The sequence below is a fragment of the Malaclemys terrapin genome, chromosome 3, assembly GCF_027887155.1.
Source record: "Malaclemys terrapin pileata isolate rMalTer1 chromosome 3, rMalTer1.hap1, whole genome shotgun sequence".
NCBI classification, from domain to species: domain Eukaryota; kingdom Metazoa; phylum Chordata; order Testudines; family Emydidae; genus Malaclemys; species Malaclemys terrapin.
In genome coordinates, this window is record NC_071507.1 from 204,958,457 (window position 1) to 204,977,922 (window position 19,466).

At 50.8% G+C, this 19,466-nt stretch overlaps 1 protein-coding gene across 1 annotated transcript in view; it reads right to left on the reverse strand.

Annotated features, from left to right (window-relative positions):
- Positions 1 to 19,466, reverse strand: part of SCARA5 (scavenger receptor class A member 5) — a 145,852-nt gene that overhangs the window by 18,443 nt on the left and 107,943 nt on the right. Inside the window, exon 7 of the mRNA XM_054022767.1 lies at positions 12,273 to 12,320. Coding sequence (XP_053878742.1) covers positions 12,273 to 12,320 — 48 coding nt within the window. The remainder of the gene's footprint in view (positions 1 to 12,272; positions 12,321 to 19,466) is intronic.

A 19,466-nucleotide genomic window follows, 5' to 3' on the forward strand; every position in this document is an offset into this window, starting at 1 on the left:
CTTTTACAGACACTCAAGACTAGAGCCATTGTTTCTGGGATCTATCACTAGTGATGACACAGAAGTTCCTGCCTGGAGAGTGAAACTGAATAGTCACGGCAAGACTTTTGACTTTAAAATTGACTCAGGAGCTGACATCACAGTTACCTGAGAACAGGCTTATAATCACCTTTTACCCCGCCCAGCGCTGCAGTCACCTGACACAGCTCTGACTAGGCCTGCAGGGATTCTGATCGGCCTGGGCCAGGTCATCACAGAAACAACTTGCAAAGACAAAAGTTTTGCATTCAGGGTTAATGTGATCAAAGGACCACAGATCAACACCCTGCTCTGCCACAGCATGGCAGACCAGGATGGGCCTAGTGAGAAAGGTGGAAGAACTCAACGGAGTATTTGATGATATTGGACTTTTGAGAGGAGATCGAGTACAAATCAACTTCAGCGACAACGCTGCACCATAGAGTGTACAAACACCCCTACCAGAGAGACCATGAAAAAGAGGAGCTGCAGATTTACGCCAATTCAAAGGACATCATTACCTGGCTGTAGTGGACTATTTTTCCAGGTATACAGAAATAATGTACTTGAACGATATAACGTATCACAGTGTTACTGGGAAACTGAAGTGCACTTCTGCTCACTTCGGTTTTCCAGGACAATTAGTGACGGACAACGGACCAGAAGTCACTGCAGCAGAATTTAAGTCATTCTGAATGAAATATGATTTTGATTACTAGCAGCCCACATTACCCACAAGCAAACAGAGAGACTGAGCTGTACAGACAGCCAAGAAAATCCTACAGTGGGAAGATCCATTCCCGTTCTTCTGAGTCACAGATCCACACCAATAGTGGCTACTGGATATAGTCCAGTACAACTCCTGATGGGAAGACAATTCAAAATTATGGTTCCAACATTTGGAAAAGATTCTCTCTCCAAAGTGGGCAGAATGAAAAGAGTTGCCAAATTGGATAAAAAGGCTACAAGAGCTAACAAACACTTTTACAACCTATGTCACTCAAAGAACTGCCAGGTCTAGAACCTGGTGACCATGTTCATGCCAAACTGGATGGAGAAAAAGGATGGACAATTCCAGCTGTCCTAAAGAGAAAGAATTCAGCACCCAGATCATGTGTAATTGAGACCAACAATGGAGAGTTCAATAGAAACCGTCAACATCTACAGTTTGTTCCACAGAAAGAACAATCAACAGAGCAAACTCTACCGATAGCAGATGCAGAACAAGACGACGACTCAAAAATTCCAAACCGACCACGGTTTGTTGTTGTAACTAATGGACAGCCAGATGACCATGTTGTTACATGTTCGGGTTGGGCAATTAGCAAAACAGTACGATGCAGAGACACTTAACAGACGGATCCTTACTGGACTTCAAAGACAGCGTGACAGTGTAAATACCTTATTTCAGCTAACCTCACCCATACCTGGCAGAGCATTAAAGGATCTTCCGATGGACACATCTGGTGAGTATAAGCAAGCTCTGTGACCAGTCACTGCCTGTCACGCTTGGTGAGGTCTGTGCTTCCTGTGGAATACGGTGGGCCTGAGACATCTTGAAACCATTCACACGTCTGCTCTGAGGACACCTGGAGAGCCCGTGGCTCTGGGGAGTGCTGGCTGGATATGGCCTTGTGTCCTATTGAGAAGAAACTCGTGGCCAGAAAAGAGGATCTTTTCCCTGGAGCCGTTACATCACATCTGTGACTGTTACTAGGAAGCGACTGAGAACCAAATACCTAAGCAGGCTCGTGCTTTGAACCTTTGGCACATTTTCACTACGGTGTAACCATTTTACTCCAGAGAAGGCACGGCTGTGTATACATTAACGGCACATCCTGAGGTATTTGGTATGTCCAGCTGCTGGATTCAGCAATAGACACTACAGGCCCCAAAACTCCGGGAGTCGCATGATTTAATTTAAAAAGAAAGTTTAATGGAAAGCAAATTTCTAACCATCGTGGTTACAAATGTGGCTTGTGTGTCACCAATGCAGTGACGCCTGCCCGAGGCTACGTCGACACTCCGAGCTAGGCGTGGGATTCCCCGGCTCGTGTGCACATGCTCGCACTGAGCTAGCGTGAATGTAAGTCCCAGTGTAGCTGCGGGAGCATGGGCAGCGGGCTTAGCATGTCAATTATGTACTCATGGTTGCAGGCGGGTTGTACACGGCATGGCTCAGCTGTGCCTCCACTTCTGCTACCCGTGCTAGCGTGGCTGCACTGCCGTTTATACTCGTCCTAGCTCGATGGGAGCTAGCGTGAGTATTCGAGCAGGGGAATCACTCCCCTAGCTTGTAGGGCAGACATAGCTCTAGTCAGCAGAGATCCCAAAGCAATGGCTCGGAGAGGAGGGGAACTGCCCTATGCATCTCAGGAGGGTGCTGGCTCCCAAAAGCCAGTGCTCCACGGGCCCTGCACCAACACCGGTCTGGCAGAAGAAGAGTGCAGCCTGCCTGGCTCAGCCCTCAATCAGAAACACTCCAGCTGCTGCGAGGAGCTGGTGACCCCCTTGCTTCTCTGGGGGTCTGGAAGAAGCTTTGCAGTTCCCAAGGGGAGCCCCAACAGAGCCAGAGGCCCCTGCACTGTGGCACACCAGGACTCCAGACTGCCATGATCTGGCCTGGACTAGGGTCTGTATTTCCCAGCTCCAGGGCACTTAGTGCCCGACCCATCCCCGCTGAGCTCAGCTTTGCAAACTGAGTTTTGCTTTGACAGAGGGGGAGCCTTGGGGCTCCAGACAAGGAGATCCGGGCTGTTCAGATGCACCAAGAAATGCCCTCCCACTTCGAGGCCGGCCACAGCTATGCCCCTTCCCCCGCCCCCCGACAGGGCCTTCCCTGCAGCGCCGAGGAGAGATCTCGTACCACTCAGTGAGATGCCAGGTGGGTGTCTCTCAGGTGGCCGGCTCCTCTCTCTCGTTGGGGGGTTTATTAGAGCTCCGTGCCTTGTGCAGGGGACGGGGCTTGGTTGGGGATAAGCCTCCTCGAAGCTTGCTCTGCGCTAAAGCAGAGCGCTCACCATGCCCTCCCCAGGGCAGGCCAGGGAGGTGGTAAGCACTCAAGGTCAGGCTGCTGGGAAGGAGACATTCCCATTAATCCTTAGGGTGAGCGCGGGTAATGGAGCTACAGTGGAACAGACGGGAGCATGGGAGAACCCTCTTTCGCTCTGTCTGTGGGCGAGATCCAGGACATCAGTCATAGGGTTAAGAAAACCAAACCCAAATTCCCTTTCTTGCCCTCCCCACCACACCAACGCCAGCGAGCCCGTTCTGACAAGCTGGCAACAACAAACCCGCGGGCCCAGCCCAGCCCAAACGAGCAACGCTACGATAACAAACTGGCCTAGGCTCACGAGAGCCCCGGCTCATGAGGGATGGAACACACCATCCAGCGACTCACCCACAAGGCCATCCGACACCAGGGCCAGCGGTGTGCGCGGAGCTGTACGAACGCCTAGCAAAGCAGGTGCCTGCACTGAAGAGCTTACGATCTAAAAAGCTCCGAGTCTAAACCCAGATGTGTAGACACCTCATCTCTGCCGCCCTACTGCAAAGCATCATTATATCATCAGTGCAGGGGCAGGGGAAGGGCAGAAAAAGTCAAGTGGCTAAGGCTCTCCTTCTTGCCGTAGGTAGCTGGCCTTAGGGCTCTGGACTAGGACATAGGAGCTGTAGGTTCAGTTCCTACCTTGGCCGGTCACCCTGTTTCTCTAGGCCTTCATTCCCCATCTGTAAAATGAAGCTCGAAATCCTTCCTTTATCCTTCTCCGCTGGTGAGCTGCTCAGAGCAGGAGCTGCCCCTCGCGATGGGCCTGTCGGTACTGCAGCTGGACGGGTGATTGCAGTTCAGGCGCACGTACCTGCGCTAGCTTGTATCTAACTAGTGGGGCTAAAAGAGAATCATAGAGATGTCGGTCTTGAAGGGGCCACAAGAAGTCATCGAGTCCAGCCCCCTGCGCTGAGTCGGGGCCAAGTAAACCCAGATCATCCCTGTTCTTAAAAGCCTCCAGGGACGGGGATTCCACAGCCTGTGGCAGAACTTAGCTCCCTTAGAGGTAGAAAGTGTTTCCTAATATTGAACCTAACTCTCCCTTCCTGCAGACTAAGCCATTTATTTCTTGTCCGACCTTCAGTGGACGTGCAGACAGGACCGGCTCCAGGCACCTGCACGTGCTTGGGGCGGCACATTTCCAGGGGCGGCATGCCGGCCATCCTTTTTTTTTTTTTTTTGGAAAAATCCACCAATGTACGAAAAAAAATAATACATGAAGATCAAAAAAATCTCCAGTAGTGCGATAGCAGCATGACGTGAAAAATATCGGGTCACGTCATGACACGGTCACTCATAATGTGAACATGCGTAAATCTGTAAATGTTAATGGTTATTGATTAATTAAATCAGGAATGACTTGTGTGCACTGGGCCGCCCTATCGGCGCCATTCGCGCCAATTTCCGTGTCGCGTCAGAGCCAGTGGTTATAGGGCTAAAATGCCGGGACAAAAACGAAAACGACTTTCTGGTGCTTTTAAAAAAATTTTAAACAGTCCAAAAAAACCCCCCCAAACAAACAAACAAACAAACAAACCCATTGCAAAGTGCAAACGTGTAAAAGCCAAAAAAAAAGAGGGGGGCCGCCAAAATTTTTTTTGCTTGGGGCAGCAAAAAACCTAGAGCCGGCCCTGCGTGCAGAACAATTGATCCCTGTCTTCTTTATGACAGACCTGATCTAATTTGAAGACTATCAGGTCCTCCTCCTTTAGTCTTCTTTTCTCAAGACTGAACATAGCAGCGAAGATGCAGCACCACGGGCTTGGTGTGGGCTGTGCACACACACCCGGGCCGCTGGGTGTGTACTTGCAGGGCCAGCCGGCGCTGGGTTTATTTTTAGTCACGCTCGCTCGTTCGAAGCTAGGAGGGGTATAGAAGCCCATACCGCAATCACACTCCCGGGGGCAGGGTAGATGTTCCCTTTGTTCTGTGTAGCACCCAGCGCTAGAGGGTCCTGCAGGCACCAGCTAATACAAAGAAAATACAGCCTTTTGCATTGCATTCGGTGCTCCCTGCTCCCAGGTCAGCTACTGCCTGCAACATGGTCTGGCCCTGTCTCTTTTGGAACAACATCCCAGCGCATGGGGGATTACTTGTTCCTTCTGCTTCATACCCAATAAAACCCTGAGATCGCCATTCCTTCCGCGTGTTTATTTTTACTGCGTCAATTACTTCCAACCCCGGCTCCCCTCCCATCCCAGAAAGAAAAACAAGAAAGGAAACGTTTTAGAAGCGAAATAAACCCAAGTGGCTAAGAAAACAAGGGCCTGATTCTCTACAGCTGCACCAAGATATCATCGCCTTCTGGATAATTGGGACCATCTGCTTGGTAAGGAAGTGGAACAGGACTGATGCCCTAGAACAGAAGAGTTCACGTCTGCTAGAGAAAGGCTTTCTGCAGCAGAATGTCTCAAAGCCGCCATCACAGTTGGTATTGTCCGCAGGTCACAGTTTGCTCTTTGATACGGAGGCTGTAGTGTCCCTCGCACGTGAGGAAGGGACACATGGTAACAGGGTGAGTCTCTGACGACCGAGAGGGTTTTTGTGTGTCAGCAATTCCCACAGCAGCTTCTTACTGTAGTGCTCTCAAATGCTGCACATTAACAGGCAGGTTGAACCTAAGACACGGGAGGTGACCGTCCCGCCTGGCTAGGCACCGGTGAGGTCTCCGCTGCTGTACGGCGTCCAGTTCTGGGCACCACACTTTAAGATTGGAGAGAGTCCAGAGAAGAGCAATAAAAATGATCAAAGGTTTAGAAAACCTGACTTGTGAGGAGAGGTTAAAAACACTGGGCCTGTTTAGTCTTGGGAAAAGACAGCTCAGATGGTGGGGACATGATAAGAGTCATTAAATACAGAAAAAGGTTGTTACCGAGAGGACGGTGATTGTTTGCACGCCATGGCCACCAAGGACAGGACGAGAAGTAATTGCCTTGATTTGCAGCGTGGGAGATTTAAGCTAGAGATTAGGGAAAACTTCCTTATGGGAAGGGGAGTGAAGCTCTGGAACAGGCTACCAAGGGAGGTTGTGGGGTCCCCCTTGGAGGTTTTTAAGAACAGGTCAGACGAACACTTGTCAGGGATGGTCTAGGTTTACTTAGCCCTGCCTCAGCATGGGGGACTGGCCTAGATGACCTCTCAAGCTCCCTTCCAGGCTAAGTGGCTAGGATTCTATATTGGTCTTTTAGCTGGTTTGAGCCAGGCTAGCGCTTGGATGGGAGGCTCCAGGTGTCAGGATCCAGGCAGGACGAGTGCCAGGAGCTTGGGCTAGCCGAACTGAGCCAGTGTCAAAGTCAGGAGTTAGGCCAGAGGTCCGACCCAGAGGCAGAGTCAGGCATTAAGCTCAGGGTCAATACCAGGTATCAGGGTCCATGGTGGCATTCCAGGGATTAATCAGGAGTCAGCGCTGGGAGCTTGGGAAAAAAGAGCTAGAGATCCACATTCTTGCCTGGACACTTCCTGGTATGCCCACCCCATGGTTTTCCATAGGATCAAGGAGCCAATCAGGGATCGCTAGGACCGCTGTCTATAGGAGGCTCTGGTCCAGAGACCTATGCCAGCTCCCTTCTCTGAGCTCCCCTCACTGTCTCCCTTCCCCAGGGAGTCTGGCTAGGGTTGGCAACTTTCTAATTGCACAAAGCTGAACCCCCTTGCCCTGCCTGGCCCCGCCCCTTCCCTGAGGCCCCACCCATGCCCTGCCCCCTTCTCCCAGGCCCCGCCCCCACTCACGCCATCCGCCCTCCCTTCGTCGCTCACTCCACCCTCATTCGCTTTCACCGGGCTGGGACGGGGGTTGGGGTGCGGGAAGGGGTGAGGGCTCCAGCTGGGGGTGCGGGCTCTGGGGTGGGCCAGGGATGAGGGGTTTTGAGATGCAGGAGTGGGCTCCAGGCTGGGGCTGAGGGGCTCGGAGCGCGGGAGGGGGCTCAGGGCTGGGGCAGGGAGTTGGGGTGCGGGAGGGGGTTGAGGTGCGGGCTCCAGGCGGGCGGCGCTTACCTCAGGTGGCTCCCAGCTGCACGATTCCTGGAAGCGGCCAGCATGTCCCTCTGGCTCCTAGGCGGAGGGGTCAGGAGGCTTTGCGCACTGCCCGTGCCCGCAGGTGCTGCCCCTGCAGTTCCCATTGGCCAATGGGATCTACAGAGCCGGCGCTCGGGGTGGGGGCAGTGCATGGAGCCCCCGTGGCCGCCCCTGCACCTAGGAGCCAGACATGGCGGCTGCTTCCGGGAGCTGCGCAGAGCCAGGGAGCCTGCCTTAGCCCTGCTGTGCCGCCAACCAGACTTTTAATGGCCCGGTCAGCGGTGCTGACTGGAGCCACCAGGGTCCCTTTTCAACCAGGCGTTCCGGTAGAAAACCGGTGCCTGGCAATCCTAAACCGGGCAGTTCTCTTGGGGCTCACCCAGGGCTTGCCCCACCGCCGAGGCCTGCTCTACCCTGGGGGTTCCTCCCGGCCTCAGCCGCTGTAGGGCTTCTCTAGGGAGAACTCCTTTTCTTCTCAGCAGCAACCTCCTTCCTACCTCAGCTGCTCCATTACTTTAGCTCCAGAGGCCCCACCTGGAGCACTGGATGGTTCCCAGGTGTGGCCCACCTGGACATCTTGGGCCAGCTCAGCCCTGCTCCTTCCTGGTGGCTCCCCTCCCCTCTATGCCTCAGGCTTTCCGCTCCCCGTTGTTCGGCTGCATCCTGCTGTCGCTTTACCCTGACCCTGTAACCTCCTTTCATTGCCTGGCTCACAGGCGCGGACTTATATTTTTCCAGGTGCGTGTTCCACCCCCGCTCCGCCCCAAGGCCCCGCCCCCACTCCACCTCTTCCCTCAAGGCCCTGCCCTTGCTCCACCTCTTCCTGCCTCTACTTTGCCCCCTCCCCCGAGGCCCCCCGCCTGCCCACCGCTCGCTGCGCTCCCCCGAGTGCCTCCTGCCAGCCGCCGAACAGCTGATCGGCAGCCCCCGCTGAACAGCTGTGGTTGGGGGGTGCTGAGAACCCCCTATTTTTTTTCTGTGGGTGATTGAGCCCCAGAGCACCCACAGACTCGGTGCCTATGGCCTGGCTCCGTTGTTTTTTGATGCACTAACTGCCTCCTGCCCATTGAGCCTTCTGTCCTCCGGGCGGTCCCGCTGCCCCGGTCAGCCCCTATTTCCCAGCACCGTCCCCCCTGCTGTTCACTCCTCCCGACCCTGCAGAAGCATACGCAGGGGATGAGAGCGTGTCACTCCCTGGGCTCTGTTTACTTGTCCAGGATCTCTGCCCCATAGATAATGTCACGGCTTACCCTCCAGTCCCTCTCCCACGCCCGGAATAAAAACAAACAGCTTGAGGGAACTGGTTACTCTCTGGGATTTCTCATTTCCCAGAAGAGGACTCTCTGGCTGGTCCCTCCTCCAGGCCAGCTTCTGCAGGGCAGGGATTCCTGGAAAAGCCATTCAAAGGCACGAGGAGGCTATTTGAGAGTTCTGCGTGTCCCCAGCTTGCAGGGGAGGGATCACGCATTCCTGGAAGTAGTGATTTCATGCTTCCAGAGAAGGCTTTCTTCCCTGCCAGTGCCCCAGCTCACACTCTGTCCGCTCAGAGGGCCCATCCGTGCCAGGTCTGAGCACTTCCTAAGGAGTTAAAAAGAAATATAGAGAACAACAATTTCTTGCTCTGCTTCCCTTCCCAGCGGCAGGAGAAAGAGCTCGGGTTGATGGCAGAGGAGTCTGTCGTCCATGTGTGTCTGCATGAAGCACTTAGGGCGGGAAAGCTAAGTCAAAGGGATGAGTCTTGCATTTAGTGGGTAGAGTTGTCTCTTGTGGCAGTGAGTTCCACAGGCTAGGTCCAGCCCCGAGGAAAGTTCTCGGCTGTTCCTGGCTCTGTCATGGGAGGCGGGATCCAGAGATGGAAGAATCCTGGTGTTTTTCAGGGCCTGGGTTCTGTGAGCCCATCAAGCTCCCCACACTCCGCTCCCCTTCCCTATTGCTTCCTCCATCCTCAGGTTATGGCTGCAGCCATCCTGGTGAAAGAAGGCTGGATGCAGCCGCTCCTGGATTGGCCCCGCCAACTGCTGCCGATCTGGGGAAAGGAACAGAACCCGCCTCCTCCCACATGGTATCACAGCCTACTAATTACTAGCCCACCAGGCCACTGGCTTCTGCCACTGCTGCATCCCAGCCTACATTGAATACACCATGGCTAGCTAAGGCAAAGACCTAGCAGCTTTATTCAGTACATCCAGCTGGGCTGGAGAGCTGTGCACGAGTGGCTAAACACTCCCGCAACATCTGGTCCCAGCTCCCACTGGATATTCCCCTAAACCGGGGATGGCTCGGCTGGGATCGGTGGTTGTTCCAGAGTCCCAGCCCAGATTATAAAGGACACGTCACCACCTGATTCTGTTAGTCTTAGGTCAGCCCCAACGCCCCATCCCTATGCTTATGCTGTCCTCGTGAAAGAACACCCTAGTGCTAGTGCACGGAAGGGGATGTCTGGTGTTCATTACTGACGGAGCCTGAGGACTGGCTGCTCTGGAAGGGTTGTGCCCGGGAAGGAACAAGGTCAAAACTCTGGCACTCCACAGCCAGTTTAGAGGCAACGAGCTTAAGTTGCCAGTAAAAATAAATAAATGGGCCTGGCCAAATGAATTCGCAGATTTGAACTTGATCCACCGACCTTGTTTATTTCCAGGGAAGAACCGGGAGGCAGAAAGTCAGACTCAGCTGCAGGTATCAACATCCTGATCCTGATTAGCCTCGATGGAGCCAACCCTCTCCTGCCAAGAGCCTTTGCTGCAGCGGAATCAGCCTGGACATGTTTTGTTTCACAGCGCTGGAAGAGTTTGCTCTGGAGAGTCCAATATCCAATATCTGGATATTAATAAGAGCTGCTGGGCAGTGGAATAAAGACTATGTGTATGGTGATAAATATGTCTACCTCCCGCCTCAGTCCCCAGGCACGCAGAATTCATCTCCTCCATGTTGGAGGACTCAGCACTGCGTACCAGCACTCAGAGACTCATAGACTTTAAGGTCAGAAGGGACCATTGTGATCGTCTAGTCTGACCTCCCGCATGATGCGGGCCACAAAAGCTGACCCACCCACTCCTGGAAGAATTCTCTCCCTTGACTCAGCTGTTGAAGTCCCCAAATCACGATTTAAAGACTTCAAGTCGCAGAGAATCCTCCAGCAAGCGACCCCTGCCCCATGCTGCGGGGAGAAAGGTGAAAAACCTCCAGGGCCTCTGCCAATCTACCCCGGAGGAAAATTCCTTCCCAACCCCAAATATGGCGATCAGCTGAACCCCGAGCATGCGGACAAGATTCTCTAGCCAGACCCTCTGGAAAAAGTTCTCTGTAGTAACTTTTAATATCCCATCATTGACCATTGTTACTAATTACCAGCGATGGCACGTTATTGACCTACTGACTAAAATCACTTTATCCCATCAAACCATTCCCTCCATAAACTTATCAAGCTTAATCTTAAAGCCAGATAGGTCTTTCGCCCCCACTGTTTCCCTCGGAAGGCTGTTCCAAAACTTCACCCCTCTGATGGTTAGAAACCTTCGTCTAATTTCAAGCCTAAACTACCCGACGGACAGTTTATATCCATTTGTTCTCGTGTCCACATTAGTACTGAGCTGAAATAATTCCTCTCCCTCCCTGGTATTTATCCCTCTGATATATTTAAAGAGAGCAATCATATGCCCCTCCGAATTATGTCTTCCGAGGTGCAGTACCGTGGCATTTGTCAGTACTGAATTTCAGCTGGCATGGAGCCTGGTCTACATGTAAAAACTAGATCAACCTAGCTCCATCACTCGGGACTGTGAAAAATGTCACGCTTGGGCAATGTAGTTAGGGAGACAATCCCCAATGTAGACACACTGAGGTGTCCTACCTACCACCTCTCGGAGAGGTGGATTGCCCACAGAATGGAAAAACGTCTTCCATCGATGTAGGAAATGTCCATGCTCCGGCACCGTGGTGGCACAACTGCAGCTGGGTCGTTGTAAGGTAGACGTGACCTCATAGTCTTGTAGACTCAATGAGTCAAACCCAGTTCATTGTGTGTCACCTGCAGATCTTGCCACTTTATCCTCCCCTTTTTCCAGATTACTAGTAAACACTGGGCCTCGTACAGAGCCTTGTGGTACCCGCCGTTAACCTCTGGCCATGATGAAGATGGATGATTTGCTCCTACTTTTTGTTCTCCATCTCAGGTCCTTCCTGATCCATGACAGTAGAATCACAGAATATCAGGTTTGGAAGAGACCTCAGGAGGTATCTAGTCCAACCCCAGCTAAATCTTTTTCTCTCACCTCACAACTACTTAGCTTCCTTAACAGCCCGAAGAGGCTTTGACTCCACAGTGGCAAAGGGCAGACTCCGCCCCTGCTACCACCAGTGGAGCTGCGTCAGTGGAGCGTCACAGGTCCAAATTGTTTTAGATCTTTGTCCATATGAGCCATTAGACCTCGGCACCCTGGGGCGTGACTCAATCCAGCACGAGCCTGCCGCAGACTAAATTGTCCGTGTGCGCCCTGCTGACGCGCGTGAACCGTTCGTTAATGTGGTCTGAGCTCATCCCGCTTCAAAGTGCTCTGAGAAACGGTTAACACTAGTTACAGGCTAGATTCACACCCCAGCTTGCCACAGCTTAACTGTTTATGTAGGCAAGCCCTTAGCGCACAGAAGGTTCAAGAGAACTGCTCTTAAGGACAACCTTTGCCTTAAAGCCTCTCTGATCACGCAGCTTGATTTTGCAGGCTATCCAAGAGCCCTGAGTCTCAGGCACACCCAAGCCTGAGGAGCATTTCACAGGTGCAGACACAGTCTCCTCAGAGTGGAGGGGACAGAGCTGGAATGGACACTAACCTGGAGGGATATGGAAGGAGAACACTGAAGAAGCCCAACAGAGAGGGATAAACACAGGCTGCGTATAAATGTCAGTGTTACACACAGGGCAGCTCCAGAGAGAACGGCAGAATATTGTTAAGGAGGAGTCAATCATGTGATGACCAGAACATCTGGTCAGAACAGCTACAAGGAACACAAAGTGGGAATCCCATCAAATTCTTCAGGGCACAGACTAGTCACTTACATGTTGGGGGAGAATAAAGAAGCAATTCCTCACCCCCTGTACCCATTGCAGTATCTACAATAGGCCAACAGCAGGGCCTATAGCACCTCCTTGGGAGACGTGCAACAGCAATTACCACTCACAATAGCAGCCACTTACCTGTTTCGCCACCTCTGTCTCCCTTCTCTCCTTTCTGGCCTCGATCACCTGAGAAATGAGAGAAAGATCGTATCAGGTGGTGACGGACTAAATGCATCACAGTGCAAGAAAGTGGATAAACTTCAGATCTGCTAAAATATCTCTGGCTCAGGAACCAAATGGAGATAAAGCCAGAAAACTTTGGGGGAAGAGAACATTCAGGACGTGTTAATTTCACGAGCTGTTTCCTGTTTGGCAACCAATGCCAAATGGATAAAACCCAGTGCTTTATTTCTTTCATTTCACATACACACACGCACACACACACACACACACATATATACTTACAAATAACCCATGGAACTCACCACCGCAGGATACGATGGAAGCAAATAGGTTACTAAGATTAAAAAGGATTTGACATTTATATGGAGAAGAACAATATCTGAGGATACAAATGACAACATAAGATATGAGGAGGTCCAAAACCGATTGCCAGCTGAGCTGAGGAAGAGATTTCTCCCTGGGACATGGTATTAAATGTCGGAGCAGCACGTACACCTTCCTCTGGAGCACACAGTCTGAGCCACTCTCGAAACTGGGTCCGGGAGGAGTAATGTAGCAAACAGCAGCCCCGGCACCGCCCAACAGCTCTGGGAGGGGAAATGTTGCCCTAGGACACTGAGGCAATCCCGGATTCTTACAAAATAGGCTGTGGGCTTGTTGGGGCAGAACCTTGATAAAGGTGAAATTCACCCGGATGCAGCCTGAGCCCTGGGCATCACTTGACTCTCACTAACCTCCCCTCGGAGTTTAAATCCCATCACTGGCAGACAGTGTTGTGCTAGTCCTTGGCATGGGCGGGGGTTTGCCCAAGGTCTGCCTGCACTCAGACTCCTCTTTTTGTGAGTGCCGTTATGACCAATCCATTTGCACAGACAAATGGGTCTCTAGACACCTCCGTTCCCATCTGCACATACAAAGACTCAATCTGCAGGCCCACGGGCAGTACCTGGCCATGCCAAAGGAGGACCTTGGGCCTCATGTTAGGAAAAAGTGGCTGCTTGCCTCTGAATGAGCCTACACTGGACCAAAGCCTGTGCAAAGCAGCAGGAGCGCAAAACCTTTCCGGATCTGACCCAGTAAACAGCAAGGGACTCCGCTACCTTGGATGAAGGGCTGAGTTGGCCATGCCGAGATTGCGACCTGTAGCTCTAGAGACCTTAGGCACTGTAGCTTAGATGCCTCTGCCACTCCCTCCTGATTAAGAGCATTCTTCTTACCAGTGAACGGCAGTTTTCATCATCACCCTATAACCAGGTGGCTGCTGCTGCTGCAAATGATCATCCCTTTCCCTTGGAGAACATGACAATACCCAGCTACTCACTCCCTGGTGTGATTTAACCACCTCGGGAAAACTGGGGAGAAAGGAAGCCAGAGAGAACACAGGAGTGCTTATAAAAGGGGTGTCAGTATTTAGTTATCATCAGCAACATAAGAGGCCTTAGCAGCATTTCCCCATACGTTCTCTGATCTCCCAGGCAAGTCCAGTGTTTCCTGGGAAAGCAAGCCCTCGCCTGTGGCCAACTTTCTCCAAACTTAGAACCTTTCCCCCCAAGGTGACTGCCTCTCCTTCTCCTCCAGGATCCGGTCCCTTTCTGCTTTTCCCCAGGGCCCTTCTTCAACCTCCTGCAGCGTTGTCCCCTCTCTAGGATGAGATCAGTGCTTCTATATCGTGATGCCAACTCTTCCCAACCTAGTGCTAAAAATTTCCCAAATCTGGTGAAAAATTCCCAGATACAGTTTTTTTACAGTGCTTCTATATCCTGGGGAATGTCCCCAAACCTGGGAATTTGTGAGTAAAATGTTTCAACTTGGGAAATTGGGAATTTTCATTCAAAACATTTTACTCAAAAATTCCCAGATTTTGGGACATTTCCCAGGCTAGAGAACCACTGGATGAGATGAGTCTGGCTTATATAGGCCCAGGCCCCGCCCCTTCCAGCAGCCTGGGAGAGGATTGGATAACTGGAGCCAGCCGCTGGGCTGGGTTTTTTCTCCCACCCTGTGGCAGTTTGCTCTGTCACACACCTGCATGAAGCTGCTGGGGGGCGATATAAATACAAAGGGGGCAAGAGAGGCTTATTTCCTATTTCTGGCCAGGAGCTGATTCTTTGGCGGCTTGTGTTCTCTGATCAGGGGGTAGCCGTGTTAGTCTGTATCCACAAAAACAACAAGGAGTCCGGTGGCACCACTGGACTCCTTGTTGGTTTTGTGTTCTCTGAGTGGATGGTGCGGTTCTGCATCCCTAAATGGAGGACCCCATTTTCCCTTTGTTTTGCTGCTCCTAACTCTTCCTGAAGAGCAACGCAAGGTTTTGCCGCTGCGGGCTAGTGCGCTGGTTTCCCTTGTGCACAGCCGTGTAGAGCTCTGTGGAAGTCAAGGTGTGGTGAGCGGGGCAAGAGGAAAGCTGTAACTCACAGAAACCCAACAATATAATTAAAGAGGTCCGGTTTGAATCCTCCACAATCTGAGCCCCAAGTTTATAGGGGAAGGTACTGTTCTAAAATTCACGTAGGGTCCCTTTCCCCTGGGTTGGCCAGCCTGGCCCTGCAGAGTAGCGAGAGCTTGGAAGCTGGCTCTGAACTGCCACGCAGTGTGCAAAAGAAATCTAAACCTTAGCGAGACCCTGTTGTCCCACTCAGAGGAACGGGCCTGGTGCGCCACCGGGTGATGGAGAATATGGGGTTTGGATCCTAGCTGCAGATGTGGGATTTGTACGCTGCAGATGTTTGTTTTATCTGTGCATACGCTCCCCTGCCGTACCCAGCAGTTAGATGAGACAAGTCGGGAAGTGGGCGAAGAGAGAGGTTAATCTGGGCAGTGAGGAAGTTTATGGACATTTTGGGGACAGAAGGATCAAAAACCAAGATGAGGTGAGCTGAGAAAATCTGAATTTTGCTGTTGAATCTAAAAGTGCTGACAAAGATTTCAGTTCCTCCTTCCCACTCTGACCCAAGCTGATCTACTAAGCTGGGTTTCCAGACTGCCTGACTGACTAATAGAAATATCTGCCCTCCCCAGATCTAAGGGTCATGATTACCGTTGGTTGGAAAACAGATGTTTATTTCTGAGAAAATTTGAAAAAACTAAAATGACTTTTTCTTCACAAGGGGAGGCAATGCATCATGGGAGATGTAGTCCAGCCAGAAAGCCCGGCCCACAGAGCGAGACGGGTACCAAGAAATCACCTACTACAGGACAGGCCCAACAAGGAAAATAACAGAACACCACTGGCCATCACATACAGCCCCCAGCTAAAACCTCTCCCGCGCATTATCCACGATCTACAACCTATCCTGGAAAATGATCCCTCACTCTCACAGACCTTGGGATGCAGGCCAGTCCTCGCTTACAGACAGCCCCCCAACCTGAAGCAAATACTCACCAGCAACTACACACCACACCACAGAAACACTAACCCAGGAACCAATCCCTGTAACAAACCCTGTTGCCTACTCTGTCCACATATCTACTCTAGCAACACCATCAGAGGACCCAACCACATCAGCCATACCATCAGGGGCTCATTCACTTGCACATCTACCAATGTGATATATGCCATCATGTGCCAGCAATGCCCCTCTGCCATGTACATTGGCCAAACCGGACAGTCTCTACGTAAAAGAATAAATAGACACAAATCAGACATCAGGAATGGTAACATACAAAAGCAAGTAGGAGAACACTTCAATCTCCCTGGACATTCAATAACAGATTTAAAAGTAGCCATCCTTCAACAAAAAAGCTTCAAAAACAGACTTCAAAGAGAAACTGCAGAGCTACAATTCATTTGAAAACTTAACACCATTAATTTGGGCTTGAATAGGGACCGGGAGTGGCTGGCTCACTACAAAAGCAATTTTCCCTCTCTTGGTATTGACACCTCCTCATCAGTTATTGCGAGTGGATCACATCCACCCTGACTGAACTGGCCCTGTCAACATTGATTCTTCACCTGTAAGGTAACTCCTTCTCTTCATGTGCCAGTATATTTATGCCTGTATCTGTAATTTGCACTCCATGCATCTGAAGAAGTGGGTTTTTTATCCACGAAAGTTTATGCCCAAATAAATCTGTTAGTCTTTAAGGTGCCACTGGACTCCTCGTTGTTTTTCACAGAAGAGAGTATGAGCATAAGGAATCTGAACTACAACTCCCATGAGGTGCAGCAGCACGATTTTGAATTGAAATATTTCAGGTTTTGGGGCATTTGCCTTTTTGACCAAATATCGAGATGTTCCATGGAGAGCAGGCACGTCTCACGAAAAACGTGGGTTAGTCAAACCCCCATTTTCTTGTTAAACAAAAAATTGTCTTGGTGGAAAATTTTTGACCAGCCCTAGTCATGCTCCTGGTGAATTAAGGCCTTTACTCTGTAACCACGTTGGCTTTAAACATAGTGCTGTGTCCTGACACAGCCTGGTTGATATATGGTTAGTAACCGTGATAATGAACAGTGTGTCATCTCTGTCAGCGGTTTGGATTGCACGTGGCTGTCCTCCAGCAATCGTGTCCTCACACTGCTATTTGCTGTGCGAACCCCTTCACTGTGCTTGTGTAAATGGACTGGTTGTTTTTTCTTCTCTCTGTGCATTAGGACATTCCTCTCTAGGCATGTCCCCCAGGCCACTCCTGAGGGATAGCTGCCCAGAGTTTTCCCAGCATGCTCTGAAACAAACGTGGTTAGAAGGGGTGGTGGGTGGGGACCCACGAACACAGATGACACATGGCTGTGTGGTGAAGGAATGATGCCAGGTGCCCACGACCAATCTACAGTGTTGTAATCGGCTCAGACAAGAGTGTCACAACACTGGTTACATAAACACAGCTGTTACTAATGGTGTGCGTGAGGCTTGTGTGCATAGCGTCCCGCTGAAGCATCTGGTGTTGGCTACTAGCAGAGGCAGGAGAGAGGCCTAGATGGAGAATGGTAGTACCCATCTTCCTATACATTCACATCCATTCCACGTACTGGCTCAAACCAACCAGTTACACTGCATCATACGCAATGTATGGCCATTCCAGAACTGCCACGGAGCATGGGCTGCTCCTTCCTCAGTCGATGCTGCTGCCTATGGACTACGTCCTGAGTGGAACTTGCAGGACAGAACCCTGCCCTATCCGAGATGCCTTTAAAATGCACGCGTTTATTGCTCTAGGCGTGTACACATGACACCCAGAGACTGGATACAGTCCCCTATTAAAACCCTTTGCTTCTCCGCCCTCCCGCACCTGTTGGCGGGTCACCGGAAGGGAAGCGAGAAGAGGAACGAAAGGGCACCGCCATGATTGCTGGTACTCTCTGCGAACCATCCGCAAGCTGCCCCCGGGCCCAAGCCCTTCAAAGCCCATGCTGCGAGCGATATCCAGGCCCGGCTTTGACACGTCCTTCTATTTGGTCTCCGCGTGGTAACAACAAACAACACACATGAGTTGCAATGAAAAAAAATCCATGACGGAAATTCTTGCCCTTTAGCTTGGAGGCTTTGGGAAGACGATTGCTCCCAAGGGCTGCCTCAGCTGTGTCCAATGGAAGAAACCTGCCCAGAGCCCGCTCTGCTGATGAAAAGCAGATGAGTGCAGAACAGAGAACAGCAGGAGAGAGGTCAGAGATGCTGCTATACATTGTGCAATGCATGGTACTGGGAGTCTGGTTATAGACCCGTAACCACCGACTGGTTCTCCATCGTCCCACGTCTCTGCCCCCTTCACATTTCAGGCTTGTGGGGGAGAGGGATTACGAAGTCCACTCAAAGCTTATTTGCCTGAATAAGCCAGGGCTCTGATTGGGTTACAGCAAATCCATTAGAATGGACATCATCCACAGGATTACCTCTCTCTTAGCCCAGCGTGACCGCCCCTTTCTACAGCACCTCCTATCCCAAATGATCCCCCAGGCCTTCACATGCTTACTGTGTATGCTGATTTAAACCTTTATTTCTTGACAGAACCCAGCCTTTGTATTCACACAATTGTCATTTCCTTCAAAATGTCCAGATTTTGATCAAAAAAATTGATATTTTTTTTTGTTTTCTCAAAAATAAAAGTGTTTTTTTTTGTTTCTTTCTAATTTTTCCATGTAAAATACTTTCCATTCTCTAACTAGTGCTGGTGTAGATGTCCCTCCTCCAGTGACAGGAAGCCACCTCTGAGAAGAAACCCAGCAACTGTTTAACAGCGCGCAGCGATGCAAGGCAAGAGGTTAGCCACATAACAGCTACAGGAGGTGCTGCTAACTGACTGCAAGTATTTGAAGGGTAAAATGCCAAGGAGGGAGAAGACTGTATGGATTAATTTGAGGATATGGAACTGGAAGCAATGAGGTGACAATGAGTAAAGGAAAACCCAAGCTGCATCTCAGGAAATGTTGTCTAACAGGGAGATCTATTCCAAAGTGGGAAGGAGGAAGTCAGTGGAAAGGTCGGAGCCCCATTTGGCCAGGGAATTTAAAATGGGACACTATAAGGTCCAGGGGGAAATTCTGCATTGGGAGGATGGATAAAATAACCTAATAAGCCTTTTTTTAACGTACTACAATTCAGCTATTACCAATCACTCCAGAAAACAGTAATAGTGCTTGGCATTTATACAGAACTGTCCGGTTTCAGTGAGCTGTTCAAACACTACCTGCTTAATGAATGAATTAATTAATCCTCCCAACACTCCTGTGATTATGAATCCCAATTTAAGGTGCGGAAATTGAGCCACAAGGAGGTTGAGTTACTTACACTCCTTCAATTCCCCCTGAAGTTTCAAGTGGATTTAGTAATCTTCTCTCTCTTCTCTAAATTGCTTGGGAGTATGGCTGTGCACTGTTAAAAAGGTTGCAATGTGCCACCCCAGAGGTGGCTGCATTTAAACACAGGGTGAAGTGTACTGTTGTTGTGCATTGTTAAACAGCCACTATGTTCCACCCCAGAGGTGGCTGCATTTAAACACAGGGTGAAGTGTACTGTTGTTGTGCATTGTTAAACAGCCGCTATGTTCCACCCCAGAGGTGGCTGCATTTAAACACAGGGTGAAGTGTACTGTTGTTGTGCATTGTTAAACAGCTGCTATGTTCCACCCCGGAGGTGGCAGCATTTCAGTCGTGAGAGAAGTGATTCTTCTGTATACTAGGTTCTTTCAAGAACAGCCTCTTAAATGTATATA